The sequence below is a fragment of the Seriola dumerili genome, unplaced genomic scaffold, assembly GCF_002260705.1.
Source record: "Seriola dumerili isolate Sdu_G_001 unplaced genomic scaffold, Sdu_1.0 BDQW01000002.1, whole genome shotgun sequence".
NCBI classification, from domain to species: Eukaryota; Metazoa; Chordata; class Actinopteri; order Carangiformes; family Carangidae; genus Seriola; species Seriola dumerili.
Genome location: NW_019174257.1, coordinates 5,142,338 through 5,160,590, shown reverse-complemented (window position 1 = coordinate 5,160,590; position 18,253 = coordinate 5,142,338). Strand labels below are relative to the sequence as shown.

At 42.0% G+C, this 18,253-nt stretch overlaps 1 protein-coding gene across 1 annotated transcript in view; it reads right to left on the bottom strand.

Moving 5' to 3' along the window:
• Positions 1-18,253, bottom strand: part of nr5a2 (nuclear receptor subfamily 5 group A member 2) — a 67,200-nt gene that overhangs the window by 7,578 nt on the left and 41,369 nt on the right. Inside the window, exon 6 of the mRNA XM_022745364.1 lies at positions 15,351-15,498. Coding sequence (XP_022601085.1) covers positions 15,351-15,498 — 148 coding nt within the window. The remainder of the gene's footprint in view (positions 1-15,350; positions 15,499-18,253) is intronic.

Below are 18,253 nucleotides of genomic sequence, written 5' to 3'. Positions count from 1 at the left end.
TTATGCTGGCTGGAAGGTGCTGTGGATTTATCCTGAGGTGAAGTGGAAAACAAATTTACATCATGTATCAGTTGGTCCTGTCTGTGGCTGCGTTATTATGTGGACTTTGAGGTCTTCAACAGATGGGCAGAGCCACAGAAGTTAATATCGGTAGCAAGTTCAGATTTTCTGACATGGAATGGTACGTATTGCTTGTTTGTTTTTCGTTGGTTTAACACAAGATGTGTGAGTTATAATCTCAAATTTGTAATAAATTCATTTATTAAAGTCATTTATCAAGCAAAATAACTAAATATTTTCTTGTTCCAGCTTCTTACATCAGGATTAGCTGCTTTTCTGTTTTATATGGTTTCAAATATCTGAATATCTTTTGCTTTTGAACAGTTCATTGGACAAAATAAGTAATTTAAGGATGTGAACTTGGACATGTTCTAGACTAAATGATTTATCAGTTAGTTGAAATTATAATCACTAGATTAATCGATAATGAAAATAAGATAAACTAAATCTAATGGATTGGAAGTAAATCAGGCTGCACATTCTGTGGTGTGAGATAACCCAGTGACCTGGCAGTTTGATTTAAAAAAAAAATATAAACATGTTTTAACTCTGAACAACACTCAAAAAAGTTTTTGCTTGCTATTTCAGTGATTTCTTTTTTTCATTCTCTGTTGTGGTTTAAAATATTTTTGTCAGCTGGCCTCATTTGCTACCTTTCATTTCTGACAACAGTGGACTCGCTGGGATTAAAATCATATTGCTGGGGAGAAAAAATCACATTGTCTCAGCATTATGAAAATCCATTTGCCAGAGGGATACTGAGAGACTTGAATCAGCAATGAAGCTAGTGCTTAGTCCTCTGTGGTCCCTCTAGTCCTCCGCCCTCCTCTTCATATTGCCCCCTTCTTTAGCCCCCCTGGAGGCGGAACCAAGTGCCTTTCAATGAGTCGACCTCGGACAACGTGGTGCACCCACAGGTCCCTGCTCTCTCACCTTCTTAATACCGTCTGGATTGCACGAACAGTTAACCCCCTCCCTCGCCAAAACAGCTCCCAGTCATGCAGCCATATGCGGCTAACGACACTAACACATGACTGACAGGCACAAATCTAATGGACAACGCTCCAGACAAAAAAGTCACTGTGTTTGGTCTAATCTGTGGAAATGATCTATGGAGCAGTGAAATGGGGAAATGGAAATTCGAATGAATTAGAAATCAATATGGCTGTACCTGGGAGGTGACTCTTCAGGCTCCTCTAGACTTCACCTCTCACTTCTTTGTACCTGTCAGCAACAGTAGAAGCGGGCGCAGCATATAACGCGCGTGTGTTGGTGCTGTGTCTGTCTGTCTGTATCTACGCATGCATGTGAACCTCGTTTACATTCAGTGCACTTTTGAACCCCTTGGCTAATTACACAGGGTTTGTTTGGTGGTGGTGGAGGGAGGGCGTGGGGAATGAAGGGGCATGTCAACCTTTCTTGTTTATGATAAAGTGACAGAAAATCATTGGGGGGTCAAGTACATCCCTCCAACCCTCCACTGCCCTGAAAACTCCTGCAGCAGTACAGAAGGTGCCTGGTGTGGGAAGCCTCCCCTTTAATGAGACCATTAAAGGGCCCGTCTCCCCGTCAATAGATTTCTCTCATTCTTTCTCTGACAAATTTGAATTAATAATTCAGTGCCAAGCGCCTGGGGATGTATATTTTCAGCATGAAAGACAGTTAATCCATAGCGTCATTTTTCCCCCCTCCCTCTCTCTCTCACTCCTTTCTCTCTCCTGCACTCTCTCCCTTCTCCTTTGGCTCATTCTCATTTGATGATTGGAGCCAGCAGGTAGAGTGCTGACTAAAAAGAGAGTGTGCCGCATGTTTTCCAAACCTTCTTTTAACTTCTTTGTTCTCTGTGTGATTTTCGTCCCTTGTCATGTGACAAGTGGAGTCAACTTAAGTGCAAATTGGGGCTTAATTTATTCAAAAGTATTGGATGGCGATGGCTGCTCTCTCCTCCCCCTCAGGGCTAATGTAAAATGACATGTTTGCACACTGCCTCTCAAAGCTGGACTTGATTTAGAGAGCTGGGGTTTTCTTCTGCGCTGAATGTTAGGACTTTCAAATGCACAATACAAGGAAATTAGAGGAAATGAGCAATTTTGAGGATAAACCACGAAAACGTTTGTTTAATGAAAAGATGTTGTGGAGTGTGTTTGTCTGTGGTTGTGGGTGTCTGTTTGTGTTCTGCACATACTGTGGTTTGAGAGTTTCACCAGTTTTATTGAAAGAATTTTAAGAGACAAAATAGGCCTGTTACAGTGTGTGTGCTCGCATCCTCCATTACGCATTTGGAGCAATTTCTGACTGTAAAAGTAAAATTCCAAAAACAACAGAATATGAAAAGAAAGACCAAGTAAAAATCCTGGACTTTTACTTTCCTGAGGATTCATGGGATTGTAACTTGACCAGTTAGTAAAGAAACTGCCAAACAAAACCAGTTGAAACAGCTTAGAAAATCGCCTGCTTATTCTCCTTTATGACATCTGTTTGTCTATGGAAAGTACTGCTGTAATGCTTCATTTTAAGATTGCTATGTTCATTGTCTGTATGTCAGGCAGGAACTTCTCATTACTGAGCACTGTAAGAATTTACAGGCTAACAGTGTAATGTCAACAGTAGCTATGGATATCAGTGCCAGGTGGCACTAACATACAAATGTATGCACTAAGGCAGCTTGCACAGGCCCAGAGTTGGCATGACAAATGGTTGATAGCACCCTGGAATATTTCTTAAATTACATTGCTTTATTTTCTAATGACATATGGGTGTGTACTTTAGCTTTGTGTGTGTGAAGAAAGGCTGACTGATTCATGCCCTCCTGTGTTTCAACATGTGTTGGCTCCCTGACCCTTGTTTCCAACATTTGCCAGCAGCTCTGAAGGTTGCCATTGCACTATGATGGTTTTGTTAAGTGCGCTACAAGGAATAGCTATGCTCAACGTGTCTGTGTATGTGTGTGTGTGTGTGTGTGTGTGTGTGTGTGTGTGTGTGTGTGTGTGTGTGTGTGTGTGTGTGTGTGTGTGTGTGTGTGTGTGTAAGACAGTGGACTCACAGGGCTTTGTTGCTTAAAATATCCTCTAGGACAAGAATGAAGAGACAAGAAAGGAGCTGTGATATGGTTCAGGAGTGGGGGTGTGGGGTCACAGGGTGGGTGGGGGCTCAATGCAGAGAGAGAGAGAGAGAGAGAGAGAGAGAGAGAGGGGGGGGGGGACAAGAGACAGCGAGCCAGAGCACCTGTTGGATCATCTGTGCTTTAAAACTTTTAATCACTGTCTCTGGTTACGCACACACACGCCACAGCATGCACACGCATCACCTTAAAGCTCCACTGTTCTCTTCCCTGCCAGAGGTATCTTGTAACCACATTGTCCAAAGACACATACACACACACACACACACACACACACACACACGCACAGAGGCTCAAAGAGCAAAGGGAAGAGGGTGTATAATCTTATAGCAGCCACCTGACCTACCATATAGCTTACCACCACCATAGTTGAAACACATGCCTCTGCACTGTACACATTTCACACAGGAACACAATGGCTGACAATCCACATGCCGGGCAGTACAGTGATGCCACAGGGCTCCATTTGTGATATCAGGGTGGTAGGTGAATGTAGAGGATTATTTTTACTTCTACTCTAATCGTCAGTATTTTTTCCTGTGGAGGCTCTCGCTCGCAAGGGTACAAAGTCAGTCAGATACCAGTGACAAATAATGAGTTTCTTTCCATTTGCCATTTGACAAAAATAGACAATGTTTTTCAGACTTTGTTTCCAGACATTTTTCGACATTTTTGAACAACAAATCGATGAATTAAGTCTTTTCAAACAGCTTTGTCCATCACCACCACCTTTTATCTTGCCCAAGCATTACAGCTCTGATTTTATACCACACCTGTGTCTTTTACAATTTCCATATAGTAATTGCCAATGTCCAATCATTAACACTAATGACACATCATGAGCTGAAGCTGCCATAAATGTCTTATCATAAAAGTTTGTCTTTCCTGTGGACATGACAGTCACGGCAATAATACTGTAGCTCCTACTGAGACACAGATTGAAGAAGTGAAGCGCTGCCATTCACATTTACAACTTTACAAATGATTGACAAGGTGGATGTGTAAAGCGGGTTCCATCTGATTACATTTATATTTTTGAACATTTGACCCAAGGTACACCTAAAGACTCAGGGGCCACAACATCACCCTTTGGCCTAGATCCTATGGTGTGTGTGTGTTTACACCAGTGCCTATCTATGTGTGTGAATGTGCGTTACATCACTATATATATCTGTACATGTGTGTTTGCTTCCCAGAGCGCATAGAAAAAGAAAAAAGAAAAAAAGGAAAAAAAAAAAAACAACCAAGAAAGAGTGATCACTGGTTGAGACGGCTCCATAGGGAGGGTTGTGTAACTCTTTGCTGCTGTTTGTATGTAATGTTTAAGTAAGGTCGAGGCAGGCGGTCTGATCAATACGCTGCATGAGTGTGGCAGTTGTTCTTTTCCTGCTGTCATGCACCGCTGCAAAAAAAAAAAAAAATCTGCAGTTTTCATCTTGCAGTAGTGTTGTAAATCTGTAGCTTGCGAGTGAAACATTGATGCGTTTTCGATCGCAAGAATCAGCTCAAATTTGTTGACACCTCGTCTTTCTTCGTTTACCATGTTCTTGAGATGATGCTTTTTGACTCAAGAAAATGATTGCAATGGTTGAAATGCTTGTTAACATATTAATTAATTAATAGACAGTATCATCCCACATAAGCTAACTTAAAATATAGTTTGTACAGACACTTTGACGCCATTTGGGTCTGGTAACAGTGAAGTTATGTGACATTGACCAAAAGTAAATAAGTTGTCTAAAGAAATTATTAGAATGCATGAAATCACAGCCAGGGACTAGATGATCTCCAGTCAACAAATCATTCAAATCAAGAGTGGGATTTTCTGCAGCACTCCAATGTATGCACAATTTCTTCTCCGGATCTGTTTTCCTCGACTAATGTGAGCTTGTTCTCCGTAGGGCCCCGGATAGCCCAGGCCTGTCCTCCCTACCCCAACCAGACATCCCTCAGCCTTTAATTGGAGAGGAGTAGCTACCTAGCTAGCACAGCACTGGGACCCGAGCTGTGGCCACTGAGAATGCATTAGCATTAGCATTGCAGCGGACTGACCTGTACATAATGATAACCTCAAGCTCTGGCCACTGGGAGCAGCCCCTGTTCACACACACACACTCCACACACACAAATGCACACAGATACACACTCCCTGCCCCTGTCTTCCACACGCAGTCACGAAAACAAGCAAGTGTAATGCAGCCCCAGCGGTGGGCTGCTCCACTATCTGGGGGGGAGGGGGGGGGATCAGTTGCCGCCGTTCGGCTGAAAAGTGTGTGTAATGAACTTGAGTTCCATTGATCGGGACTGAGAGTACAGAACCGGGGGCTGTTTGTCCCAGAAGGGCTGCCGTACTGCTGCTCGGTAGCCCCTCATAAATGTTTGAGAGGCCTCAGCCGCTCTAGATCCACGCTACCTGGGTTTAGATTCTCTGTTACAACACATACAGACACACACACACACACACACACACACACACACACACACACACACACACACACACAAACATACACACACACACAGAAACACATCCAGGTTGATGCTGATGATGGATGGATGGCCGGTCGGTCGGTGCTGGTGGTTGAGGGGATCGATCGTTATTTGATGACATTTAGGTGGTGTGCTGCATGTGTGTGTTCAAAGAGATTTGAGAGAAGTGCAGATGTTTGCCACTTTGTATTTATGGGAAAATCTATTCAGCGGGAGAATTTCAGATGAAAACTTCCCTGCCTGTCTTACATTCTCCCTTTTAAGTCTCTGTCCAGGCACAGAGGCTGATGTTTGGAAGCGTGTGCTAATTTGTTTGGCGAGCTATACCTTCCTATGCTGTACCCCTAAGCTCCAAGGCCCTCAACTGGCCCCTGAAAGCCCCCATATGTTCCACACATGATTGATATTACTGCAGATATCACTTAGAAAACACCTGACGTGCAAGGCGGACCATCCGCGCCTCCTTTTGACTGCTAAGTATCAGCTGACGGGAGGTCCTCTGCGTTATGCAGCCGGTAATAAAAGTTGAGCATTGATTTTCTGTAGCTGCTTGTAACTGTTAATGTTGAGACATCAATAGCCAAAGCAAAGCGCTGGTGCCTTAATAGGAGACCGAGAACGTGGAGGGTGCGAGCAGAGGCTGACTCTAAATCACAGAATCTATCCCTGCCGATCGATAGGACAGTAACTGCAAGTGTCCCTCTGCTTTCCTAATGTTTTATAATAAACTGACAGCCTGTAATAAGGCCAAGGGAGAGGGAGAATGAGAGGGAGGGAGGAGAGATGGAGGGCAACAGTTTCTCCATAGCTTGCCCGTCTTAAATCACCCCACATGGGAGTGGAGCAGAGAGGGAGGTAGAGGGGAGGAAAAGTTTTTTTTTTTTTTTTTTAACAAAAAAAAAAAAAAACTTTTACAGAAGCATTTGTCTGGTTGTACTCACTGCTCGGGTAGTTAGTGAGTGTATTGATGGAGGGGAGCAGAAGTTTAGACGGTATGTCCTGTATTGCTTTAGCTGTGCCAGTGAGTTAAAGTGTATTAAATCCTACTGCCACCATGCAGCCGTCACCATATTCAGGCAGTGCAGAGCTGGGCTGCACGTGTTATGACTCTTACTGGGTGTGGGCTGTGTTGAAATTCACAGAGATTACTACTCTTGCAACACTTCTAGTAAATGGTGAGAGAATTTGCTGCTGCTGTATCGCTCTGTTGTGTTAAAGTTGCATGCTTTGGATCGATTTTGCTTGTGTACTGATAGTGCTTGTTCAAACCAAAAAAAAGTGTTGTTACTCCATTTTTTTGTTTGCTCATTATGAAGTTGTTTTAATAAGAGTTAAAATGAAAATAGATAATATAAGTAACTAATAGCTAAAATCGCAGCTTCCATTTTTTTTTTTTAAATAGGATGATCGTCACCTACATGTATTGTATACTTTACATGAATTGCCATGATTCTCAAGTCTTTGGAGACCTGGAGATTTAATACCACATATCTGTATTTTTAAATGTGAAACATGCAGATCCTGCTGTTTATTCTTTCTATACTGTGGTTTACAGGAGTATTTAATCCCCATTAATATGTTTAATTAGGTTACCATCCTGACTAGCTTGCTCTCTCTATCTAGCGGGTCCCCACTGAAGAACAACAATAATGTGGCTTTTTTTTTGTCTTATCACCATATTTATCACTTAATACTGAGGTCTATCCATTTACAAATCCCCCTCCAAACAAACCCCCCTATTGTGCTGCTTTACTCTTTGATAATTGGCCTTGTTTGAAACAAGAAAAAGACCAGTGTCCACATAATCACCATATAAATCCTGGTAAGATAATACCTAAAAAGAGAAGAGGGCAAGCTTGTAACTGTAAATTAGAAAGATACTTTGGAGATAATCTGGAGAATATCGAAATCCATCAGGAAACTGTGAGGTATCTCAGGCGATAACACCGAGGCTCAAGGGACTCTCAGGTCAGGGGTGAGCGTCAGTGATCCTCAATATCCCTGCCGCCGCCACAACTCACCACAACTGCTGCTTAATGACAACAGCCTGCAGCATTGCCAGGTAATAGTGGCAGGCTGGAGACCTGGAGCATTTATTGCTTGATAAAGTCTGAAAGCCTTTTAGGCAGCCTCATTACATGGAATTCCCTACAAAGTGGCAGCCGGCATCAGAAGGCGACTGCTCGCCATGTTATTTTTCTTAGGCTAAAATGGACAGAAAATAGGCGGAAGTATTAGGTTCATTGCTTTAGGGCACACTCTCACCTACTCCTGATGAGATGAAAGAAAATGAAAGAAAAGTCAGGAAATTCAAACATGATTAGCTGGGTTTGGCTCTGTCGGAGACAAAGTTTGAGTGACTTTTTTTTTGTTTGTTTCCTACATTAAAATGATGCCTGAAGGAACCTGATGGTGGGTAAAAAGATTTGTTTGAAAAGTAGATGAGAGTCCAATACTTTTCAATCAACACGAGTTTGCCGAGCACTTCACCAAGCTTCAAAACAGAGTGATGAAAAAGCACTAGATGCAGTCGCTCTGTGCATGGATTGCACTTTATGAACCTTATACATACATTTATAGTCTTAGTCCCACCGCAATCTACTGCATTTTCCATTACTGCTGTCATTGCACCAATCCAGTCACTGAGTCCGTAATTTGTGGGACACACAAGCATTCGTTAAGCATAGGGGCTGCATCCCTGTACACACACACACACACACACAGACACACACACACACACACTATGGAGTTGGCTATGTTTCGTGCTACATTTCACACACATATCACATAATATCTGGGTCTTTTCTCATGAACTTCTAGTGAGGCAAAAATCACATCTGTGACAATTGTAATATTGTAATAATTAGCTTGTGGGATTGCATGTGAGCTAAAACATTTGACATGTGACATGTCTAATGAAGTCCTAACAAGGGAACTTTTTTCTCTTTTTTACGTAACCCAAACACACAATCACTGTTCTGACTTGTGTACTCACATGTATTGTATATTTACCTAAGCCCTATAATCCGTCTTATTAGTTTTTATAATAAGTTTTAACTCTAGATGTGTGTACCTTATAGGGAACTGTTTTCTGTTCCCAGATGGGATATGAGCCCCCATGTAATGAACAGATTTCTGACCCCACAACATAGGAGTATTGGTAGAGGCAGGGTTGGGTAGTCTTTTAATTCTGATGTTTCTTTAACTTAGGAAGTTATTTGTGCTTGCTTGTTTTATGGTTGGCACCTGTATTTCAAGTAAAGGTTAAATTGATGAAGCAACACTACCTTAATTCTGGAAATATAAATGTTTTATTCGTTGATCCTGTTTCCTGGTCCCTCTCAACAGCCACAACTCCTGTTGAGTCCCGTAGGCCAGAGCCCAACAACTGACAACATACTCTATTTGTGTACTGATCAGGTCAAAGGTACTCATGATGACTCCATTCTGTTGACTCACAGCCCAGCAGAAAGCTTGGCTCCCATACAAAGCAAACAGCACAAAAAGAGGAAAAAAATATGATTATTATGTTGTTTTTAATTAAGTTGTGCAAGTTATACGCCCCATTGTTTGGCCCTTACATTGGTCTCAATGGATGTAAATATTGAACAGTCGCCGCCTTCCGATGTTAATCAATCCCCGACCGAATTCTAAATGATTCGGTTCGTTTCAGGAAATGAATATTTGCCAGGCTTTGCGGGAGGAGAGGGGGAGAGCGGTGTACATGAATTAGCCAGCTTCCCCGATCAGGGCATTGATTCTGAGCAGCCGCGGCTGTTGCTTAATTAGGACATACCTGTCTGGGAATTGTGTGTGTGTGTGTGTGTGTGTGTGTGTGTGTGCGTGTTTTCTCTCCTTGTGCGGAGAGACAAATACGGTCTGATAGAGAAATAGAGAGAGTGATAATGCTCGTCTTTTTTCATCAAGGTTAATCACGTTTGCTGTGTTTGTGTTGTTGTCAGCAGATTGGTGTCTGACCTCGCAGTGCATGAAACAGAAAGAGTCTGTCTTCAGTGTGTGGCGCACTAAACATACTAATGAACAACCCGTCCTACCATAGGTGTTAGGGGGGGACGACACCATTTACCCACCTCTCAAATTCTGAAGTAGGATTGAGGCAGACTTCACACCTGGTAATGCACTAAAACCAGTCTCCCTCACTATGATTGTTCTGCAAATATCATCTAACATCTAGCTCGTTTTGTTTTCACCTGTTCTGTTTTGTTAACCGTTGCACTGCCATAGTGGTGCCATTGCATACTGTTAACTCAGCGTGACCATCAACCTACCACCCATTCATGCTTAGCAGGAGTTAAGACAAATGCATCCCTCGTGTTGAAGATAGCACGCACACTGCAGGAGCCACTTTCACGGGGAAGAGTGTGAATCAGTGTAAAGACATACGACATCTCTTTTGAAATCTCATCTCAAATGAAAGATCACAAGTAGCAGTGGAGACAGAGTCATGGAGAAAGTAAAGAAGGTGCCAATGATTCAAGATTTTAAGAAAAAAGATGAAGGAAGACAAGAGAAAGAAGCTGGTTCAGAACAAGCCCAGGAGTCAGGTGACAGAGAGATGTGTAGGCTACAAACTCTGAGAGAGCAGAAACACTGTTGAGGTCTCACTTCTAAATGCAAGATTGGAATCTGCTATAAAACACTGATCAATAATAATGACCATATAGAATCAAGATTGTTAGATAGATAAGATAGATATTGGTCGGTCTATCTATGCATCATCTTTCCATGTGGTAGCTGAGGTAAGCTCACCTTTATTTGACCACTACTGGAAATAAGGGGAAGCGGGGACATGATTTCATGACATCATTTCACTTCTTTTAATTACAATACAAGTTTAAATGACTGTAGTTAAGACATTTTAAGTAGGGTTGGGAAAAAAAAAACACTGAGTGAGGGAGGAAAAGAGATAAATGGCAGTTGAGATGTGGGTGAAGATAAACGAGGAGCGATAGAGGTGGATGTGAGGATGGAGTTGTGATAGATCGAGTTGTACAAAGATGGATGTGAAAAAAAAAAGAGAGAGAGAGAGCGAAAGGGCAGAGCAATGAGAGAAGAGACAAAGCAGAGGGCTGAATGGATGGTGAGGGATGGATGGGTGGGTGTGAGTCTCTAAACTCCAGCCTCAGAGCCTGACTAATCACTTGACAGACAGTTAATGTGGTGCTGAGGCAGCTCTTGAATGACTGGCTGTCTTGGTTTTAATGAATGGACACTGATCTCTGATCAATGAGCTGGGGCCGGCGTTAAACATCATTTCAGCATGTTTTAGTATTTACTTCATTGCATTAATTGGATGTGAAAAGAGTCATATTGTATTAACATAACCAAACAGCTTCAGGTATCAAGGTGTCATTTTCCCTGAGAGAAAAAATGTGAACATTTTCTATCCTTATATTTAATAGCAGAAAGGATATTTAATCAATCATTTTCTAAACAAAAATGCAAAACTTTCATTGGCTCCAGCCTCTCATATGTTAATATCTGCTTGGTTACTTTGTATTCTTTCTATTTTATGACATTTTTTCTAACTAAAAACTAAATCAGTTCAGATCAGATTAATCCATCGTCATATCCAAATAACTTTCATTTGCAGCTTTACTTGATCAAGAAATTAAATAAGTCACATGAATGCCGGTGTAAGCAGATGGACTTTATCGATCAGTGTATTGCCAGAGTTTTGGGTTCGAGGCTTAAGATGGAATCCATCCAATTAATGTATAATAATAATTATACATTTGACATATTCATAGTTTATCAAACTCCCAATGTGACTTCTTTAAATCAGTCTATATAGGGGTTTGACTGTCACTGTCCCTACACAGAGCACAAATCAAACATGAACTTAAATTCTCTTCTTTATCAGCTTGTCACTGGCTTTGTTTCTGCTAAAGGCCCCGATGCTGGGACATTATTTAGGGCTATGTCCACAAATCTGCTCTCTCCGCTGGGAGCATTTACCACCCCACGCTGGTCTGGCAGCGACTCTGGTTCTCCTCTCAGCTTACAAGGACTGGCAGCACCTGTCTCACCCAATTACACCTGACGGGGTTTGACCTGCTGAGCTGGGTTAACTGGCTGCTGGCTGAACACAGTCTGACCTCTGTCACCGAGTCTGGTTCACTAATATGGAAACTGACTTCGCGCTGGCATGCGTCACGCGCACATGTGCATGATTTTTTTTTTTTTTTTGTTAAAGTTGATCAATAAATCTTGTTATTTTATTTTTTCCACTTACAAGTAAAGCTTTTAGAGGGTTTGAGCTGGTTTTGAGCCACACAATATCAAGGATGTTGCTCCTTTCAGGAAGCACACCTTTCTCCTTGGTATTTGAAATAAAATGCCTTTCCTCTATAACTTCATAGCTGGGAACTGCCAAGTACTAACTCAGATTTCTACTCAGTATATCCATCAGTGCAGTTGGGAGTCAACCCCGCCTAAAATTTGGAAGAAGAGAGCCCTTTTTTCACTTTTCTCAGCCTGAGTTTGAACTTGTGACCCATTCCTTACCTCTGGTGCTGATCTGTCACCTGGTCATATACAACAACCTGTCAGTCTTTCTATTAGGCCTTTGAGCCTTTTAAAGAAAATCAAAGAGCCATTAACAGTGGTCCGACACCAGTCAACAACTCGTAGTAATCCTTTCCTGAACTCTGACCCAAGCACCACTCACTCTCTCTCTCTCTGCCATTTTGTGTGTCTCTTGCTCAACACACAACCATTCCTCACAGTCCTACAAACACTTAAGAGATCAATGCTCTAAGAATGATAATCTCCTCCTTGATAGAGGGTGAAAGACTTCACTTAAGACAGGGGACAGATAGAGAAAGTTATAGAAAGAGAGGGGGAAAGAAAATATAAAAATAAAGGTTTGAAGACAAGTGTCTCCCCTCAGCTGGAGTGACATCTATATCCCTGTCTTTATCGACAACTGGATTAACTAAGAGCTCTTCTGGCAGGTAGGAGGTGACTGATTGTCCATCCACAGAAGGAGAGATAGAGAAGGAGAGGTTTGAAGATAGAGGGAGAAATATTGAGAAAAAGGAAGACACACACAGAATGATAGGAGAAGAGAAAGAGGCCGGGGGCAAGAGGAATGAATACAGACTGCATCACTACCTCCATGAGTCTCATGGGAGAGCTAGTTTTAATAGGGGTACTAGTAATACTTTGAGTGCAGTCATAGTATGGTATTAGTGATACAATTGTGTTGCCAGACAGGAGCATCAATATTAAATAATTCTGCAAAACCCCAGAATATGTCCAGTGCCAATGTTTTTAAAATCATGGCAGCTACAGTACAGTCAAAGTTATGGTAAGATCATTCTTATGCCAAATAAAACTATGGCTACGTATGGCTTAAAGCATTTAGTTAACGAGGAAGTGAATGTTAAGTCCGTTAAGTCACTCATCAGAGTGATGTTCTCATATTCAAGCAGTATCTGTGACAAAAGTAGCATTGTCACAATAAGTAAGGCGACAACAGTTAGTTTCCAGTATCAAACCTGTCATAATGATTACACCCATTCACTGTGTATTAGCTTCAACTAAGAGTGCAGTAAACCAGTGTTAGGGATGCAATAAAGCTAATAAAGAGGGAGCGTTTAATCTTTTAGTTGAGCAGTCAGTGCAGAGCTACTTTCATGCCTCATTTCACTACAATCCTTATTAATTGGCTCTGCTTGTTGGGCACAGGCAGCTTTCTAAACATACACACAGATGCATGAATACACACCTGCTTTCCCACTGCCACGCACATTATGCACATCCCTCAGGTAAACGTATGTATCACATCCCTGTCACGGCCAATCACACACACACACACACACACACACACACACACACACACACATACATACGCACACACATGTCTCTGTTCAGCTGTGTGTTATATTAATTAAATCATTTCTAAATCTCCCGGCTTTACGTTGCTCAAGCCCCTCCCTATCCCTCATCCTCCCTCCCCGCCACCGGCATCACCTCCACCTTCTCCAGCACTGATCCCCTCAGCCAGCTCTACGGCATCCGTGTCGGGCTTCTTTTGCAGGAGGAGGCCCGGGCAACGCCGGAGAACAGGCACTGCCGGGGGCGATACATATCCCTCAGGTGAGCCTTTCATTATGGATGATGTTTCTGCCAAATTATTTAGACCCTGAGCCCCAGCAACACCCCCACCCCACACAAACAAAACGCATCCATGCACACAGACATACACACTCCAAAGCCCCACTGAAATCCATCCCATCCCTCCCCTTTTTCTTCGCTGTACCACAAACAACACTAACACAAACATTAATCCTGCCTGATTACCTCGGTGTGTGTCTGTGTGTGCGCACTTTTGCCAGCAGTTCATTAGTCCCTCTTTCTTTGTTTAGAGGCAGTAAGGAAGTGAAAGTGTGACCCTTGTGGATTACAGATGGATGGAGGGAGGGGTAGCCAAAGAAAATATTCATCATATGTATGCTACTGTTGCTGCTCACAGTGCCAGAGTGGGGACAGGCTGAGTGAAACTACCTGGACATCATTGGCTTCAGTAATGCAGAATGTTAAAATTGAGCATGCACGCGCGTGTGTGTGTGTGTGTGTGTGTGTGTGTGTGTGTGTGTGTGTGTGTGTGTATATCCCTCAGAGGCCATTTGTTGGAGACTTGTTAGGAAAGAGACAGAGATGACAGTCTCCTGGCAATGTCTGACCTCGGTTTAGAGAGTAGAGAGCAGATTTGAGATCTGAACACACACACACACACACACACATATGAATGTTACCATTCTCTTCATCCCTTAACTCATTTAGCTACTTATCCCTTCCACTTCCCTCCCTTCCTAATCCCATGGGCTCGGCTCCCTCCCACCTTTCTATCTCAAATGCTTTGCGATACCTGCCTCCCACCAATTCCCACTCTCTCCCACTTCAACATCCTCCTATCTCCTCCTTCTCCTTCTTTCCTTCCTCCCTTCTCCCCTCCTCAGTTGATCTCTGTGCCCTCCAATTCCCCTCCTTTCCCGTCTGACCCTCCAAAACTCAATCTGAGAGAGAAAACCTAAAAATCGCCTTTGAAAGAAAAAAAAAGAAATTCACTCCCTTTCCGTTCCATTTCCCCAACCTCAATGTCTCATGCACTTACTTTCAACCACCCAGCTCTTGTCCTCCCTTGTTTCCAGCTGACTTACTCAGTTCATGGTTCCCAGTCATACTGTATGATCATACATCCTACAAACATTATGATTCATTACATCTAATGTTATTGATCCAGGGATTGATGCTTATTCCAGAAATGGATGCTAAATTCCAAAAACGTAAATGATTCATATTAATTTTAGACCAACTCATACTGACATAGCTACCCCTCTCTCAATAGTAGTTTGTAAACCTCGCAGAAGAACCAAGTGAGTTACCTCCCTCACTTCCTTCCTCCCTCACTTTCTCTTTTGTCCCTCCCAGACCACTGGTCCTTTCCTTCCTCCCCTCCCTCCTACAGCCCCCCCCCCCTTTCCTCCTAATGCCCCTCCCTCCTATAGATCTTTTACAAGTACCACATCTTCATCCTCTCTTAAAGCATTTAAATTGCATTTAAATTAATAACTAAATTGATTCCTGGAAAGGTACCCCCTCCCTTCCTCCAAAAAAAAAAAAAACCCAAAACATTAGAGCTTTAGAGACTCACCCAGGCTGAAGAGGACCAGGAACTTGAGGCAGACAAACTCCCGCTGGTCTAGCTGCAGGGAGCGCAACTTGGCCACTAGCTCCTGGGCGTGGCTCAACAGGTTGTTGAGGGTGGCTCCTGCCTGCGAAGCAATCACTGCATAGTCCACCTAGAATAAGCAGGGAGAGAAACGGAAGTAAGACTGTGTTCAAGCACAAGCGCCGAGGCCAGAAACACCCCTGGATGAAAGATACTCTGTGGAGTTTTTGACCATCAGTATAGTCTAATACAATGCCACAGATTTTCATTGACTCATCCAAGTTGCATTCAATATTCATACGTCAGCAATGTGTAGGGTAGCTAGGCTATCCTGCTATAAAGATAACATTATGTGTAGCTGCAGCAGACTTAATACATATTAGACTTCCCAGACAGCTTTGGTCTGTCTGTCAGAGAGTGAGACACTGGTGGATGTTTTAAAACAGCAGATGCAGGCAGAAGATTTTTTTTCCAGTTTAACTGTATTTTGTGACAACATGCTGTGGGCATATGGAGAGAGCATGAGAGTTCACATCCGACTAACTAGACCTGCCAGATTTGACTTCTCTCTTTCTTTTCTTTTCTGTTCTACAGTAAACCAGAAACATGCTGAGGCATGATACAAAACACAGATAGATAGATAAATAGATAGATAGATAGATAGATAGATAGATAGATAGATAGATAGATAGATAGATAGATGTCTGATAAACCCATCTCCTTTAGTTCTGACCCTTTCACTCGTTCAAACACATACATACACACACACCTTTTTCCAGGTACACCTCATAACTGCAGCCGCAGCACATTTGTCTTGGAGGCAAGTCCTCAGCTGCCACTCACAGTAAGGAGGACCATATTAAATTTTTATATTTATTGACAATTCATTACCATAATTGACTGCGTGAGGGTTTCCAGGGGAAGGTAGATGTTGGCGTGCGCAGTTCCTAAAGCTCAGGGAGGAAGAAGGTCCCTGCGAGCTCCCATTTGCAATTAAAAACAGCCTGGATTTGGAATTTATTTATCGTGTAAATAGGATGATTGGAGCCTGTTTTTCATCTGTCTGAAGAGGGGTCAGAGTAAATGTTAACAATGCACCATGTTTTTCATCTCTCTTTTTTGTCCTCTTTCCTCCCTTTCTTGCCTTTTTCTTTTACTACACCATTCTTAATATACTACTCTACCTCTCTACTTTAACTCCTTTGTCCCACTCTCTTTCGCTCTTGCCACCTTCGAGACGGTAAGAGTTATGACTCTGTGAGAAGCAGACACTGCCCCCCTTCCAAGATGTCAATCAATTTACATAAAATCAACTGTGCATGAAATAACTTCATTGAAGGATTGGACTGTTGATAGTGATGCCTTGGGTTATTGCTTCCTAGCCCTAAGTAAAAAGAGAGAAGGAAAAAAACGCTATAATGTCGCTATAGCAGACTTAGCACTAACCCTGGTGACCTGTGTATCAATCAATCAATCAATACTACTTTATTATCCCTCCTGGAGAGACATAGAGTAAATATATGAATAAACCTTCAAATCTTAACCCATCATGAATACGATGAACGATCTTAGCTGAACATTAAAGATGAGTGTGGAAGGTGAGATCGGTTTGATGCGTACAGGGGTTTGATGTGTGTAGAAAATGTACCTTGTTTGAAAGCACAGAAATCTGCGGCTGGCTGAGGAACGTCTGTTTTTGCATTTCTTCATCATTTGAATTTCATGTACACCAGGAGCGTTGTGCTATCAAAATATCAGGATTTTCATACTGAAAACTGGTTGCAAAGCTGCGAGGCCTTGTTTAATCATTCAGCAGCTCAGTCCGGTCTTTGTCATTTCATGTTTGCATGCATTTTGACAAGTTCCACTTTGCATTTGGTCGTATGACAGGATAGAGAACAAGCCTCCTTTCTTCACTTCAACCCAAAACTGAAAAAAAAAACACTCATGGCCATTTCTCACTGCTTTTGGTGACATGATGATATGCAGCAGTACAGAAAACGAAAACCAGAGAAATTTGAAAAAGACAGGAATTAGCAAGCAACATAAGGGCAAGAGAATGAGCAAGACAGAGAGCAAATGACAGGCTATAACAGTAAATCTGCTGCTACCATGGATTTCTTTTCAAAGGTCAGTATGAGTGCAGCATATGACTGACGAGAGCAGCTTGATTCAAAGCAAAAGGGGAGAAACATCTGTCTAAACTCTCCATCTGAACAAATCCTCTCTCTTCATGTCATATTTTTCTAAAAAGACGTGAAAATATCTGCCAATGTGAGGACATCAGTGGTCAGTGGTTCCCAATGCAAACTTTGTCAACTTCAACTTTTATGATAGAAAAATTGCCTTTTTGTAATTGATCAAAAAATGATTAACAAATATACTTGGTCGTGCTATTTTAGGTGTGTTTTCAGTCATCACACAACCTTGACAAATTATACATTGTTTGAAGGCTCAAAGTCTTTTGATTTTTATCTGTGAAGCACGTATTAAACTGCTACAGCTGTAAGAGACTTTTCTACCATGATTGTGGCTCTTTAACTTTAACTTTAAAACATAAGAACACACTGAGTCATGCCTTTTCTTACTGGGCCTGGTAAGTTATTTAAGTCATGTGGTACAGCCACACTGTCAATCTTTTGAGCTCAAACTTTTTGACGGTTAAAGTACAAGGATATCTGTCTTAACCCGCAGAATAAAGTTCAATCCCTCTCTCTGAGCTTGAGCGGAAAATGAATGAAATGAAAAGTAGAAAATCGCAAAAACTTCAGTACAATTATCCAAGAAAATGGCTGGGAGTGAAAAAATAATATTATAATGTATTATTATAGTATATTTTTTCAGGACAATATGTAACATCATATACACCAATATGATTAGCATAT